We start from the raw sequence: 16,902 nt of genomic DNA, 5'->3' as shown, positions 1-16,902 counted from the left end.
TTTTTGTTTGGTTGGTGTTGGGTTTGGGTTTTTTTTAGTACAATAAAAAGTTTTAGTATGCATAAAATCCTAAACTATATATTTGAGTAAACTGTAGAAGATAATGGGTTTGGTTTTATTTTAGTTTGCTTTCTTCCTCTTACCTACTACTTCTTCCTTCAGCTTCTGTTTGCTCAGATGTACTGCATGTTACTGAATAAGTTGGTTCTAATACTTCATTTACTGGGGTTTTGCAGCAAAGCAGTTTAAAGCTGGATCATGGGATAGTGTGTGGTTCAGGCTCTTGGAGGGGTATGAGCTGGCTGACAGCCACTGCCAGCAGGTGGTGCACATGCAGAACAAATAACCCATTTATTGTAAATAACCAATTTATCATAATCTGGTGATTCTGGAGGACAATACCATGTTTTGATTTAGAATTAAAGTAGGAATTTTTTTCATGTGAAATGATGAAATTATTAATCTTCTAACACTAAGGCATATGTAAGGGAGATGGAATGATTTTCTGTTAAGTTAGTTTATACACTAAATCAGATGTTCCTAATCATGGGAAATTCAAAGGAAAGTTCCTCAAAATAAATATTCTTCATCCTTATTAAAGGTAATATCTATGTCCCATGCTCTGTTTATTGGGATAATTTCTGTCAGCTTCTATATATAGATTGTTTTACTCCAGGAGTACTTTCCAAGAAACAATTTTGAAATTTATACTTGAATAATAATTTCTGTCTTCCAACTGTGGGGGGTGGGAAACAGAAGGAGAGCAGCTGAGAAAAGAACTCTTGTTATAAACCACTGCAAGTACCTGTCTGTCAGAAGGTTTTGTTTTGATTGGGTAAAATCCTTTATGTGTTGTAATTCTTTGAGGTCATTTATTCGCTTAAAGTAAAAACACATGTTTTGTGGAATAAGATCATCCATATGATTCCAGGTGTTTAACATGCATCCTAAGTTCAGCATGGGAAGTTGGGCTTGGGTTGCCACAGAACAAGACCCTTGTAGAGTGCCAGAGACAACAGAAAGTCTCTAGGGCTTCATTCATTTTGATCTTATGTGAAACACACTTATGTGGAGATGAGGCTCACCAGTACTAAAGCTTAGGAGACATCTAGGAAATTTGAGTGTGTTATCACTGAGTAACATGCACAGCAATTTAATTTTATATTATAAAGCAAAAATGTTTTGAATGATATAGCAGTAATTTCTTGGTGGACTTGCTTAAATATTGTGTATGTGTTAATCTATTCCTTAATGTGAGTCAATTAGCTATGTTTACATATGCATTCATCAGTCCTCCATTATAGGTGTTAGTCATTGTTTAGCCTTTTCTGTTTTTACTGGTTGTGTAGTCTTTAATCTGCGTTAAGACATTTTAAGGTTTATTTATAAGGCTTTATTTTTTTACTTTTTTTTTCTTCTTCTTTTTGGGATACCTGTGTGATAACAATTTAGCTGCACAGCGCAAAAAGATTGCCTTTTTGAGAAGCAAAAGCAAGGATAAAGAAAAGTCTCCTAAGTCTCCATCGAATCATCAGTCTTTCTCTAATCGGCTCCGGTTCTGGTCTTCTTCCGACATCCCATCCTCTCCTAATGAAACTCTTTCTTTCCCGGAACTGGGAGTTTTCTAACACCTTCTCTGTAGCATTTAACTTCATTTATTTCTGACAAATATTAAAAAAAAAAAACAAAAACAACAAAAAAACCCAAAAACAAACAAACAAAAAAACACAAGACCCCACATGCCATTAAGGAACATGCACATTGATAGAAACACTCAGCATGTCTATACAATACTCTAAATACAAGCAAAGATTAGTGAACATGGACTTAAGTTTTCCTGTAGAAGATGAATCACTATTGCACACTGTGGATCATTTCTTCAATGCAGCACACTTTAGGGGACTTCATGGCATACAGTTTGCGTATGTATATTGGCTGTGGTGCATGTTGTAAGTAAGTGAAGTTGCTATTCGCTTCAATATTTTCTTGCAGTCATGTACTTGCATTGTGTCCAGTTAAAGTGTTTAACTGATTTGCTGTTGCTATGCTTTCTACAGTGTGGTAGTTCTACTAAAATACAAATACAGTCTCAAACTCCAGGTATTTTTCTAATAGTCTGTGCTACTAAATGATTTTAAAAGGCAGGTTCTTTAGCACCTTTTTCTGCTTTTGTATAGTTTAGCTTTGAATATAGAATGGAAGCTACAGGAAAAATTATTCTCAGCCAAGTGTCTTGATGCTCACATTCAAATCTGATATTTAGCAAGGTTTTGTACTTCCAATTAAGAAAATTCATCTTGAATTGAGAAGCTGAAACAGCTTCTTCTGCTTCAGTTTCAACAGATTTTTTTGGGAAAAGAATGTAATTTGTTCTCTTAAGACTAGGAATAACCTTCATTAATACATTGCCCAGAATTCTTGTTGCCTAGTAGTCATGACCTGGTGGCTTCTGCAGTGAATGTGCCGGTCCAGTCCCCACCCTGTTAGAGAATTGGATGCAGGATGGGCAGTGTGCTACCGGGGGCTCAGCAGAAAGGCCAGAAAATCTTGTTTCCCTTCTCGCTCTAAGAACTGTCCCCAGTGGCACAACCAGGGATTCTGGCAGAACAGCCTGGTTTTTGTTGCCCATCTGGGGGTTTGTGGAGAATGTTAGTCTCCAGGGCAGTTAATATTTTTGGCATCCATGAAAGGTGTTAAGTGTATCTCTGAATTCAATTAGACATACAGATTTGCATGTGAAGCTTTAGCCAGTAGTTGCCCCTGTAGGCATGGCCTAAGTTTCAGTTCTGAGAGTAAATGCTGGCCCGGTATGGGGAGCCCATGCAGACTGAGGGAGAAAACATTGTTCCTGAATGAAGTCAGCTTCCAGGGGCTGCTTAAGATGACAGCACATTGGTCCATTTCTTAATACAGTTTCACAGCTGTTCTGTGCTTTGAACTGTCTGTTCATTGTCTCTGCAAGTTGTTTATTTTGACTGCTGCACTCTGCTGCATTTTCAACATTTATTTTCTGTTACTTTATCAGGTATTCCATAGAAAAATATAGAATATAGAATCTTGCATTTCATTGTGGTTTCTGCAGTAAATTCTTTAAATTTTATTCTATGTGTGCCTTAAAGCATTACATGGACTTTACAAGAAATTAATTAACATGCTTCATCAGTAGAAAATAATTTTTCAGATTCTTAATCTAAGTAATATTCTAGAAGATAGTTTTTGTTGTTCTGCTAAGATCCCAGGAACTCCACTTAAAAATCATTGCACCAGGACATCATAAGAGCAGTTTCAATCTTGTAAAGACTGAGCTCTTACCCACAGCAGAGCAGTAAACCTGAAAGCAGTTAGCTTAGTGTACAGATCATGATAGATAATTTTCAAATCAGCATTATTTTTCTTTGAGTAAGAGCATGACTACTGTCACTCTTTCCCTATTCTATTTTATCACTGAAGTAAGTTCTTATAAAATGCACCTACAAGGAATAATGTAATGGGAATTTCACACCTCAGTTATCTTTTCTGGATTCATGTCTTTGCTCCTTTTCTTCCTCCTTTCACAGTAATTGTTGCATGTATAATATCAACCCTCCCACCGGCACTAAGCAGCCCTTGTCACTCCTACACTTTACAGAGAGCACACATAATTGACAAGCTGGTGGCAGAAATTTCCTATCCACTACTGCACTGTTTATGGAAAAGCTTGCCAAACTAGCGCCTCTGTTGTGTGGTTTCTTTGTGCCTGTTTGTCATGTTTGTATGGGCAGATAAATATAAATCCCCTACTGCTATTTTTCATTGAGTCTTATTCATTTACCTCTCTCTCCACCAGTGCTAATGGACCTAAAGCAAAAAAGGAATTCCCATCATGGAGGCAGCAATGATAATGGTGAAATCTCAGCAGACTCTGTAACAAAACCCAGCTGTGTGGAAATGGGTGCCAGGACTTACTCAGCCTCAGCTATTCACGTGCACACTTCCACCCCCATCTCCCGGCTCCAGAGCAGGCCAAAAGGTGTGTGGTGCATTTGATTCACCAGCTGGTAGTGCCAGGCAGGCTGCTCCATAGCTCCTGAAAGGCTGCTAGTAGCATTCAAGTAAAAAACCAGAGCGCTAATATTTTCACTCCTACTTTATCTGCTGATGGTTTAATTTATGAGATGCAGAGTTTACTTACTCTCGTAATGTCATCATCTTGACAGAGCACATTTGATTGTCAGCTCTTCAGTGGTTCCCTGCTCAGTGTTTAGAAGATGGGTCTATAAAACCCTCTTGGTCACCTCAGTCTTCTACACTGCTAGAATAAATTGGAGACTGACCTGAAGGATTAACCTTTCTGTGTTGAACTGGCCTTTAAGTTTTATGTTCTTTTACAGGCTATAATTCAGAAGATAATCTATGTGAGCAGTCCCCAGAGGTCGAGTTTGCAAACAGCAAGCGGCATGGTAAGTTTGTAGCATGTGTGAGTGCTCTAAACATCTGCATTAAGACTTTTGTTGCATCCACATGACCTGTCCTGGAGTGTTATAGTTATATTAATATTACAGAAGGAGATCTAGTAATGCAGCACCATTTTGGGAATGGGATTCTAACTGTTTCTGGTTTTCTACTGAAGCTTTTAATGGATGTTTTGCTAAAATGAATTTTCAAACCTGCTGACATTGAGGCAAATTGCCTTCCCCCACCAACAGACCTTTTAATACATGTCCCACAGATTTATTGCTGATTTTTCTGGAGAATGTTTATTTCCTTCCTTAAGGAAGTGAATCAGTAGTAAGAAAAATTTGGTGTGGGACTTGTGGATGCACAGTGAGAACGTTGTTGAAGCAGCAGCACTGCCTGCTTAGAGATTGCGGAAGACTTAATTGGCAAGCTGGCTGCCAGCTCCTTCCAAAGAAAAATGCAGAAGAGACAGCAACTTTATGCTGAGCTTTTTCAGTATCTGCATTACTTTACAGTTAGTGTAAAAACCTGGAACATATTTATTTGTGCAAAAAATGAGATAAACAAGATGGATCCTAAACAACTTGAAAAACTAATATGTTTTCTACTCTGTCCAGATTTTGGCATCCTGTGTGTATTATGTTGTTCTTGTTTTCAAAGTGACTTAGTTTCACAGGTCCTATTTTCAGAAGGGAGACTGTAGCCAAGTCTTTTAGAGAATCAGAGGAACTTAAGATCTGTTTGTTCAATGCTTGATTTGTGTTTTTCAGTGTCCAGGCCAAACAGTTTAGAGAGCAGTAGGAATGCTTCCAGCAGTAGTTCACCTCTCAATTTGAAAGGTAAAGCTTTCACAGCTGAATTGTGACAAACAGGAAGTGAAATTCTGTGAAACTGTGTATAAAATGCCATTTTCCTTCCAATTAATTTTGAAGACTTGTTTTGAAATGGTAGTGATTATGCAATCTGGACATGGCTGTCTTGGGAATCAAAACTGCTGGCAAGAAGTGCTTTTCTCAGATTGATTCTGGCAAGGGGTGGCTTTTAAGGCAGACAGTCGACTTTTGCTTCAGTCTGACTGGCATCGTATTGTGGGAAATATCAGGTCACTCTAATATTCTCCACAAGAGATCTCTGTGGTTCTTACTCCACACACAGCTTGTGTATGGAGTCAGTGTGCTCTGGAGATTTGCTTTTGCAAATTGTGCGTCCCTGAAGGATGCCAAGAGACCTGACAGTGTGGAAAAATCCACTTTCTGCTTTTCCACTGTCAGGTTCTAGCTGTCAGACCACTCAGCCAAGACTGGGAGATCTTTCAATGACACACAGGTTGTAAAGAGGCAGCCTGATATTACCTTACTAATATAAGAGTTACTGGCCTCCAGTGCTATTTTTATTCTTTGGTGAAGTATTTTGCTTGTTTAAGGTGCTCTAAGACATTTTGTAGTCCTGATTTTTCAAAGCTCTGATTGCTTTGAGCTCTGTAGGAGAAAAAAGGAAGGTAAAAAAATCATTGCCACCCAGTCTGTGTGGAAATGGCCCTGGATGATAAAGTTTCTACTTGAGTGTGAAGTCTACTGAAGTTGTCAGAGCAGTGTCACTAATGGTATTTATGCTTCTCCTCAGGTTCCTTAGACCATATCCATGGTAGGACTGAGAGCCTCAGCAGTGAAGATATGGTGCCAAGCAGAGAGGCACCAGTCTTGCTCCGAGAGACATATTCCCTTCACTCTGCTGCTGCTTTCATAAGCCCTGGCAGCAGGCATGAGTCCTCCTCCCACAGGAATGGTTTGATGTCCTGTGATGTACCTCAGAAGAGCAATCCATCTCAGTCTCATGCAGGCAGGCAGCGGTCTGCCTCACCTGGCAGTGAGATGGTAACTTTGGAAGAGTTCTTGGAAGAGAGCAACAGGCTGTCTCTACAAAGTGTAAGTAAATAGAGCTAGATAGCCCATTTCAGAAATCAAAAAAACCTGTTCAAAGCTGATTTAGGAGCATAAGGGCATGGGGAACCAGAGAGACAAGATGATCCTTGTTCATATACACAAGTACTATCAAATCTTGCAAAACAAATGAGACAGTTTAAGTAAGGTAAAATTAGCTCTCATATTGCACTCTGCTTAGTTATTTTGGTTTATCCACTATGGCAAGTCAGATAATTCACTGCAAGTACCGTGTATTGGACTGCTGGGGCTTTTTGCTAGCAAATGATTGTGGTCAAGGTTTTGCATCATCAGTTCTCAGCTCCAGGTACTTTTATTTATAAACTGGTAAGTTTTCTGTGTAATTTTCAGCTACTAAATCTATAATTAATATATGCAGTTTTTAAAACCATCTCATAATCTGACAATATCAGTGCATTTGAGAGACTTTTTTTTTTTCTTTTTTTTTTTCTTTTTTTTTTTTTCAGAAGGAAGGTTTTGGTAGTTTCACCACATCTGTGTCTTGACTGATACTGCCCTGTTAGTTCAATGACTGCCAGAATATGTTGCTCATTGAAGTGCTTTTTTCAGGAACTAAATGTTTGTTTTCAAGATTGCATTTGTCTTCCAGTACTCAGACATGCTGTACAATAGTGGGGCAGTGCACTGTTGAAAAGGTTAATGTCTTAAAAACAGTTAATTGATAGTGTAAGTGAACAGAGACTTCTGTTTTATTAATGCCTTGGTAAAAGTACTGAAATCAGCAGAGCTGTGCCTTTTCATGGCATCAGTAAATTCTGGTCCCTGAATTTTCACAGTAATGTTTAAATATACCTCCAACTCCCTTATTATTCTAAGTACAATTCTTAGCTTTTAGAGATGTTTAAAACTACTACTTTTGTGTGTCTGTAACTACCTGACCATGTCCATTTTCATTCTTTCTGTCAACCTATTCCTTTTCAGCATCGGCGCAGTTTAAATGAGAGTGAAGTGATTTCATTGCACCAATTTCTGTTAGAAGCTGATTCACTGTATCCCTCTTGCTACTTCCCATGTCCTTCCATTCATCAGGAACATTCGCAGTCACTCGAATCAGTCCTCAGTGTTTCATATCCCGACAGCATGAGGCACAGAACAGACAGGGGAAATAGGAGATCTGCTTCATTCTATATCCCCAGGGTATCCATTGTTCTTGTTATGAAGGCAACAGCTCCTGACTTACCACAGCTTTTGCTAGCATATTAATACCTATAGAAGCATACTGTAACTCCTAGTTGTTACTTTAAAGGCTGGCAGATCATTTACATTAATTGCTCATAAAGTATTTGCAGCGTTTGTTCATACACATGTGTGTTTTCAGAGGACTCATCATTCTATAACGTTAATGTGCGTAACAGCTGTTTAAATAAAGTTAAAAATAACCTTAACACTTTAACACTTAGTTGAGCTTGGAAATTTTCACACTGCACTATTACCATTGATGGTGTTTGCTTATGGAAAACGAGTTTTTTGACTGGAAGAAATATTTGGAACACTAGTGAAATAACTATATTGAGCTTTAAACACGCTCCCTAGAGAAAAGAAGTAAATTTCTTGAGCTTGTTCAGCATGTTGTTTGTAATGACAGCATGTCCCTTAACTGTTCTGAGCATGCCTTTTACTAATAGTACAATGGCAGCTGATCAAACATCGCCATTTTTGGATTGCATGGACTATGCCCATGAAGTACTCATTGTATATTTTCTTTTACTGCCAGGTTAATTGTCTGATTTGAAATTTGGAAGTTCATTGTAGGCAAACAATTTTTGCAATAATTTTTTTGTACATTTCATTGTATTGTACAAGCAGCTTTTAACATACAGTGGGAGAGGTGAAGGGAATCAATGGAGGAGGAATTAAACTTTTTCGTAATGCTAGCACATCTCCCCAAGGTATTGACATTCCTGAAGTTACAGTAGAGAGTTATCCAGAAGAACTGTATTCTGGAGTATGACAGACATAATTGAGATCTGCAGATACCAATGGCTGATGTTATCAATACGATATTGATGTAAAAGTGACAGTGGCTGATGTGAAAGGAAGCAAAAGAGCTGCTGTCCAGGTTGCAACCAACATTATTTTAAAATTATGACAATTAACCTGGTAAACAAGGCTGTCAGATAAACATATTCTTCCTTGAGTTATATTTATACCCATTTTAAACATTCGTCTCTTCTGTTTCCACTGTGTAAAATCTATGATTGTGTTTGGCTTAAATTAAGTGGGAAGGAAGATTTTGTGATTACCAAGTATTGATACGTGATTCTTTAAACAGAATGCGTTGTCATTAACGTGACGCGTGTACTTTCTCACACCAGGGCCCCTCCACTAACAGAGATGACTTGCTCAGCGATTATTTTAGGAAAGCAAATGAGCCTTCAGCTACTGGGAACTTGCTGGTTCAGCCGTCCAGAAAGGAGGCTACTAAGATGCCTGCTAGTCTTGTTGCTCCAACTGTGAAGATGGCCATGGCTGGTGAAGAAGGAAGAACGTCTAAGCCTGATAATTACACGAAGCCAAACCTCAGACAAGTTGAACCTGATGCTCTGGCAAATGCCCAAGGGTCCCTTAAGCTTCCTCACGCACCACAGCACCAGTCTGCCAGCGGGGTGCGGCAGATGGCACAGCCTCAGCAGCCTGGAACCGTGAGCAGGAGGAGTTCGTCACTGAACAGGGCATTTAGCTTGGCCTCTGCAGACCTCCTCAGGGCTGCTGGCCCAGAGGCTTACAGGCAGGAGAGCCCTCAGAAGTCAGGAGCAGAGCTGCGTGGAGGCAGGGACACTGTCTGTCAGAGCACCAGGGCTGCTGTGCCAGCCAACTCCCATGCACCCTTAAGAGAGAGGCCGCAGTCCGCAAAAGCACCGGGTTCCATGCAAGGTGTCGATTCCCGCTGTCGGCAGCTTGATGTGAGGCGCCTTTCCCTGGTCCCACCAAAAGATGAGAGGCCACTCTCCTTCCATCAGTTCTCTGCCTCACCCACTGCATCCAGTGGCAGTCTGAATGTCCAGCAGCAAGAGCGTGTGAACCCTGGGCAACACTACTCATCTGCATGCCACACTCCCTCAAAAGTCAAACCCAAGTCAGCACCTCGTACTGAGGATGTGGCCACAGTGGCCCCTGCCGGAGTTGTTTGCAGCAGCACTGAGGGAATTGCGTCCTCAGGGCAAGGCCAGGGTGATGCCCTACTTACCAAGTGCCAGGGTAAGCTGTTAGAAAGCAGCTCTGGGGCTGTAGAGGAGCCGGTGAGAGGAGGCAGCTCCAACAGCACTCCTGGGTCTCCTGACCCCCAGGGGGATCAGCAGACAGTTTGGTATGAGTATGGCTGTGTGTAACCCACAGGTGTAGCTGTAATATGTGTGTTTGGTATGGCTGATGTCCAGTTACCATTTATCTAGACACTGTCAGGTCTTAAAAGGCATCATCTGCAGGCTGCTCTGAGTATTCTCTGGGTACTGTTTCCTAGTTGGAAGTGTGATTAAGAGAATCAAGGAGCAAAACCCCAGTCCTTCTTCTTACACTGTTGTGCCTAAAACAAAATGGAAGCCTGACCTAATCTCACAGCAAACTTGACATTTGATTCTCAGAGGTTCTGAGCATTCCCCAGTCCAGCAGAAGCTTAGCAGGGTCCTCTGTCATTGCTGCACTGTGCACCCTTTCTGCATGCATTAAAGAAAAGTTTCACAAGTCCTGTGTGTGCTTAACTCAGCCCCACAACTGGTAAATAACCATCCTGAAAAGGTTATTTAAAAGCCAAACTTCTCCCCTGAAGACAGAACCAAATGCTTGACTTAAGTAGCATAGAAATGAAGAGCAAAAGTTCTTGACTTTAGCCATGGATCTGGTAAAATCTATTTTTCTAACTACAGACACATCTTATAAAAGGTATTGTATAGACTTCAAGAGCCACATCTCAACCTTTCCCACTTGGACTGTGTAAACACAGAACCAGCAAAATTACCCCACTGCCTTCAGTATAGTTGCAGCTCAGGGCATCCTTGACTCTGCAGAGTGGTGTGCTGCCTTTTGAAACTTGTTTTATCTTGTATACAAACACTGGAACTAATGCAGCCTTTCAGGGGAGATGCCATTTCAATTGCAAAGGTGGCATCTCATGTACAAAAGTGTCTTGTAAGTATGTATATAAGAAGCTCAAGTACTGTATAAGAATGCTGTGTAAATTGTATTATTACATCCTTGAGTGCATAACAGCCCACATCCTGTGTGGGCTTTTGTCTCTTAGAAATCCTTGTTTGTCTCCAAGAACTTTTCTCAGTCTAGAAAGCAAAATTATTTTGTACACATGTGAAAGAAATATACTTTCAAAAATCTATTTATGTGCAAAGAAGTTCCTTGTATGTTTCTTCACTGTGTCATCAGCTGCTTATGTATATATGATCAAATGTGTATCTTTAATTCCATGTTTGTAAAGCTGTTCTTCTTGCAATAGACTAAATCCTTTAAAAAGAATTCTTTTGCTGGTTCTGACTTAGTAAACAATAAAACTGATTAATTTGATTGTTTTTGTTATCTAATATGTAGCAATCCCATTCTGAGAACTACAAAATTGTTTATAATAAAGATTAAAATAAAATAGATTAATGTTGTACTTTTTGTCGGGGGGGGTGTGATTCACAGTGTTGGAGATCTGTCTGCAACAGCTTTTCATAAGCTTTAGTTCTGATTTGCATATCTATGTGGTGAAGTTGTATTTGGTTTTATAACATAGAAGGTGTAATAGAAGTCTTTTTAATTGTAACATTCTTACTGAACACTGCAGGAGGTTGAGCATGCAAAATAAGTGGCTTACAGTTCACTCTATAATTGGACCATGAGATTTTTGTGCTTCTCCAACCACTTCAGACAAGGGCAAATATGCTGTCAGTTTTGACCAAGCTTTCATCTTGTGTGGTGTATTTTGAACTTAACTGCCAGGATGCCTTATGAAAGTTGAGAAATTATTCATCTTTCAACGTGGATGGAATGGCAAAAAAAACCCCTTCTGCCTTCTCTACTACTTTAATTGCAAACTATAGTTTTGCAACAAATTTAAAATTATTTGCGCTACATGACAATTTTAGAACATAATGAATGTTCTTAGTAAACTGAAATTCTTCCAGAAATTTTATCTCAAAATGGATTCTTGGGCAGACCACTAAGGGTTCAAGACTGATTCTCCCTCGTTTCTAGATCCCTGTTGGAGGACATGTGCAGGCTGGGCTGCTGAGGAAGCGATCTGTGACTTTAGTTACTGTAGATGTGCTTTTGCTATAAACGCCTGCCCAGTGGCACATCTTAGTTGTCACTTTCTGGGTTATTTACAATGATTTACCTTCTCAGTTCTAGAGAGTCTGAATTTTAAAAGTGCTAAACGCATTTGTAGTACCATTCAGATGCGGGGTAATTCTAAATTCAGAGGTCATACCATGGAAGCTGTTGAAGCACACAGCGCTGTCTGCGGCTCTCCGGCCTTTCTGGGGATGTTAAGGGAAGCTTTGATGTAGCTGCTGCCCTGCCGTGGCAGGTGCGGTTATTTTGCGATGGAATTGCTGCCAGCTCTTCCCTGGCCGCGCTCCCGCCGTGTGCTGCGGCCTCACGCCAGGGAGAGGCCTGCCCACAGCGCCGGGGCTGCCGCGCTTCGGCTTCCTGAGGCTCCCAGGGCCAGCGGGGGCACGCAACAGCGTTTGTGTTAGAGAAATTTGTTTGAAAGCAATCGCGTTAAGAGAGACAGAGATCGGCAAATCCTCCCGGATTTGTGCGGGTGGAGATGCGGTGAGGCACCAGCTGGCGTCAGGTGGTGGGAGCTGTGGGGAGAGGTGTTCTGTGAGGGTAAAGGAGGGCACAGAGCTCCCGAGCCTTTCTTGATCCCTCCCAAGAAGTGAAGATGAAATAGCAGCTGCTTCAAATTGCAGGCTCTGGGAAGGGCACAGCGAGCTGGCTGAGGCCACAGCTGCTGCCGCTGCCTCTTGGACACTGGGGAAAGGGATCTCCAGGAGCAGCCCCAGGCTTCGGCACGCTGGCCTTTCCCAGCTCTGCATCGTGGCCTGTAGGATGCTGATATTTCCTGACAGGAGGGAAGGGTGTGCTCTCTGAAGGTCGCTAATTATGTGCTAACTGGTGCTGCGGATGGTTCTGGATTCAACGTTTCAAGCCGTTCAGAGGCTCATTAATTCTCGAGATGGAGTTTTCTGTTAAAGGACGGGTTTTGGAAGAAGGGGATCCATGCCGAGGAGGCAGCCAAGTTGCCCCTAGTTTTCCAGGAAAGCCGAAGGGCTCCGGCTTTGGCAACACCCGCTCCCTGCAGTGCGCTCAGACTCTGAAGTCAGTGAAGCTGTTTGACTCAAGGAAACAAATGGTGGTGTGTGTTTGAAGTAAAATAAATGACTGCTGTGGGAGTAGCTGCCAGGGCTTGCGTGCTCTGCAGTGACGGAGCACATCCTTCGCAAGAAATCTGAGGTCCTTTACAGAGACAGTGTGTCACGGAAACCTTCTTCCCATTAGATATTCTGCTGTTCTCAAACCTGGGACCTGATTGTGAAGTGAGCAGGCCTTTTCTGATTTCAGTTAGTTGAGTTCACAACTTAAAACCATCAAAAAAGAATTTGAAAATATAGAATTTATTTTTTTCTTTCTGTAATGAGGGAAGTTCTAAGTGTTAAGGACATTGTAAAAATAACTAGTGCTTAGCTTAGGAAAACTGCATCAGCATGTGGTCGGAAATTATTTCTGATTGTCCAGACGTTTGGAGACACACTAGCTCAGCCACTGGGAAATTTTTACATGGAAGACATTTACCCAGAAATTGTTAGTTTATGTGAAAGGATTGCAGCCTGGATGTTAAATTGATCTACAAAGACCAACACGTTTGTTTGTGTTGTTTTTTTTTGTTTTGTTTTGTTTGGTTTTGTTTTGTTTTGTTTGGTTTTGTTTTGTTTGTTTTCTGGTTAAACATGAACCCAGCTGCCAAGAGAGCATTTGATTATGGTTTTGCATTTTTACATGAAGGGGACAGTGGAGTGTGGAATCAGTTGTCGATTTCACAAAAAAAAACCCACCTTATCCTAAAATTTACTTCTCTGCTTGTAATAGTCATGGAATATCAGATCCCGATAACACTGGAAATATTCAAGACAAGGTGGAAAATTTGTGAATATTTTTGCAAATTGCCAGGCAGAATTAACCTGATGTAACAATGCAGAGTGAAATAATTCAGTTACTGGAAATAACAAATTAAGTAATTGCTATGAAGGGCTGCTAGACTGGAGAATTAGACTGGGCCATGAAGGTCTTTCTTGAAGACTGGTGCTAGAGGCTGCCATATGAACTAGGAGAGAATGGCATTAGCTGGAAAAGAGTGAAAAATATGATTTAAGAGACTACTGACAGGAGTTTAAAGTTACTGGGAAAAGCTATGGCAAATTTTGCAAAACTAAATGGTGTTTTTCCAGCTACAAGGATTTTTTTTAAAGTACAAAGAGAATAGTTGAAAATTTATGGCTGTTGTTCAATAGCTTCTCAAATAGGAAAGTCCTTAAAAGGCTAACCTGTGTCCTAAAGATAGAAATGTGAGTTGGTGAAGTGTGACAGAAAGCTGAGGTTAGTTCAGATTTGAAGGATTTTGAAGAATCCCATTAAAGTGTAACATGGATGAGTAAGGGGCCCCAGTGGAAGAGTACTTATGCTTCTCTCAGCTGAAACATGGAAGAGGCAGTTTATTTATTGACTCTTATGGCAGGTTAGGATGCTATAGTAGGGAAGCAAAACTGGGTTTCTTCTGAGAACAGGATGATGAAAATGTGGTTATTCCACAGAAACTAGGAATGTAAAACGTCCAAAACATAACACAAAATGCCATGGAAATTGTCAGCTCATCATTCACAGATGTTCTAATCAGTTCTAGTTAAAATATTTGAACGTTTTAATCCAAAGATTATCATAAATGAGGATTATGTAGCTCTGATGGTGAGACCATGCCAAAGTGGGTGATGTGTGTGTTAGATACCAGAATGAAAGAGAGCAGCAGATCTGAGCATTGATATCAGCCTGTGAAAAGCTGTATTGCAGGAGGGAAAACAAAAGCAGTCCAGCTCCCTCTGCAGTCAGTCACATCCTATGGTGTGATCTGAAACTCTGCTAAAGGAGAGAGTGCTTAGGAAAGGGAAAATGAAGCTGTTGATGAAACTCATTGCACCAGGCTCTTATGAAATGAAATAGATAATTTGAATATCATAGTGTCATAATGGTTTTGATTTATTATATAAGAGGGTTCATGGAAGAGCTAAACAGCCTCTGCTTTAAGAAAACACCATCAGATAAAAGCATAAATCTCCTGCTTCCTCTCCAACATCATGTGCTGGCTGCCCTTGGATTCCACATTTGGAACAGTGAGCGCCCTCTCCATGTAAAAAACCCTGAAATTTACAAGTCAAAGATCACCTCACTTTTTGCAGTTACTGAGTGGTCTGTAAGTACAAGATGCACTAATGGCAAGAAAAGCATAGTTTGTGTTTGGGAACACACTGCTAAGGAAGAACATGGGAGTTTGAGAAGGATATTCCAGATGGAGAAGCACAACTTGCCAGTGAACTGCTGAGGCATCTCTAGAGACTTGCGTTGGAGGGAAGAGGGAGTTTTCTACAAGAAGTAGAAAAGTATGTCTGAAGAACTGAGGTGAGTGTTTCATAGGGCTACTGCTGTGATTGTTTTACCATTTGGCAGGGTATTGTGAAGGTTATGGGATTTGGAAGTCTATGTTCCCTTGCCATTTTAAGTATCTCTGACCAAAATTATCCCATTCTTGTTAAACCCATGAAAAATTTCTTCCTTGCACCTTTGCAAGAGAATTTTTTTTTCTCTAGTTATGCAAAACTTGGGCTTGCAGTTGTGTGCACTGTGAGCCCACAGAATACCTAATCCACAGATATGTGTGTTTTAGAGCTGCTGGGGATGTTCAGCTGCAGTATCTCAGCCTTCTACAGGGTGGAAAACCCTCAATTAGTTTGAGTGCCCCTGTAGGACCCTTATGGCTATTTATAAGTGAAAGTAGAAGAAATCATGCAAATCAAGGAAATTAAGTGAAGGAAAAATCTTGGGAACATTTTTTACGCCTGCAATCCTGTGAACAAGAACTGCTTGGAGTATAAAAGCCTGTCAAAGTACAAGGAGCATTTGGATGATGCTCTTAGTCATGTGACTGAGTGTTAGATAGTCCTGCAGGGAGCTGGACTCAATAATCCTTATGAGTCTCTTCCAATCCAGTATATTCTATGATTCTGTGAAAAGGCAGATGAAGAAAACAGGTAGGCACAAACTGTATGGGATAGACCTTGTATCAATTTAGTTGGTAACCTTCAATTAGCTCAGTCTCTTGGGCTCACTCACAGCTTTTTCGGTCCTTCAGTAAATGATGCAAAAGGGTAGAATGCTTTAGGAAGCTGTATTAACAGCATTGTGTAAGCAGGACTGTACGGTTTACGAACTCCGTTTCCATCATACCTCCCAGCTCTCTGATACAGTTGTTCCTTCTCCACACAGAGTAGTTTTAGATTGGTTAGAGCACAAAAGAGTTAAAACAGCATCCAGTGAGGGAGCCATTGTGTGCATTCCAGAATGCAGCTTTGGTGCCTATACTGGCAAGAGGATCTCTCTGCTATTGCTATTCTTCTTGCGTTTCCACACAGTGGCATCTTGCTCCTGGATAGCTGAGGCCTAAAGGAGGTGGGGTTATGCATGTTTGATGGAGAACAGTATATTTTTAGTGCTTCGGTGTGCTCTTAAAACTACTTCCAACAACAACCACATGGTGTGTTGGTAGAAAATTCTTTGTATAAAGTGTTTGAAGGAGCCTTCTTGGCACAGATAGTGCAACCAGCTACTAGAGTCTGGTCAAGCCCATTTCACCTCCAGCAGCTTTCCTTCCTTTGTGACTTCTCCTTGCCAGCACTAAACATCTTTCTGTTCTTCAGCCCAGAGCATTACCTTTATTCTCTGTGGCAACTAGCTAACACTTACAAATATTCATAATGCGATGCATTTAAGGAGATCCATATCACTTTTTGCATATTGATGCAATATTGTTTCTATTTAGTCTTCAGTATTTTTAACAGTACAAGTTTCCACATAATTTTCATTGTTTTAGAATTTCCTTCCTTGCTTATTTTGGCATCTTTAATTGAAAAAAAACTTGGAATTCCTGAAGCCCAGTTCTATTACCTACATTTAGCTCCCATGAACACAGATCCTTTTCCTTGTTTATTTAACCAGCCCTATCAATGGTAACAGAGTCCCATTTGGCAGATCCTGAATTTCCCCCCTGCCCTATATGAACACATGCTTGCTCTCTTCTTATGTAATCTGGCAAATGAATGAAAACAGACACCAACAAGCCTTTATTGAATCAAATTTCATCCACATGAACTTTTGTAACTAAAATCAGAATAAATGTTCCCTTCACATGTTAAACTCTCAGGTTATATATGTTTAATGGGGTTTATGTGGAAAAGAACAATAT

The 16,902-nt window shown here is 40.5% G+C and overlaps 1 protein-coding gene across 1 annotated transcript in view; it reads left to right on the top strand.

Moving 5' to 3' along the window:
* CCDC88C (coiled-coil domain containing 88C) overlaps positions 1-10,687 on the top strand; it is a 94,628-nt gene extending 83,941 nt beyond the window's left edge. Inside the window, exons 26-31 of the mRNA XM_062494494.1 lie at positions 3,827-4,009; positions 4,371-4,439; positions 5,208-5,276; positions 6,061-6,362; positions 7,320-7,535; positions 8,714-10,687. Coding sequence (XP_062350478.1) covers positions 3,827-4,009; positions 4,371-4,439; positions 5,208-5,276; positions 6,061-6,362; positions 7,320-7,535; positions 8,714-9,727 — 1,853 coding nt within the window. The 3' untranslated portion in view covers positions 9,728-10,687. The remainder of the gene's footprint in view (positions 1-3,826; positions 4,010-4,370; positions 4,440-5,207; positions 5,277-6,060; positions 6,363-7,319; positions 7,536-8,713) is intronic.
* The last annotated feature ends 6,215 nt before the right edge of the window (positions 10,688-16,902 follow it).

Source organism: Cinclus cinclus, chromosome 6 (assembly GCF_963662255.1).
Source record: "Cinclus cinclus chromosome 6, bCinCin1.1, whole genome shotgun sequence".
Taxonomy (NCBI): domain Eukaryota; kingdom Metazoa; phylum Chordata; class Aves; order Passeriformes; family Cinclidae; genus Cinclus; species Cinclus cinclus.
The sequence above is the reverse complement of the archived record's forward strand: the minus strand, read 5'-3'. Positions and strand labels throughout refer to the sequence as shown.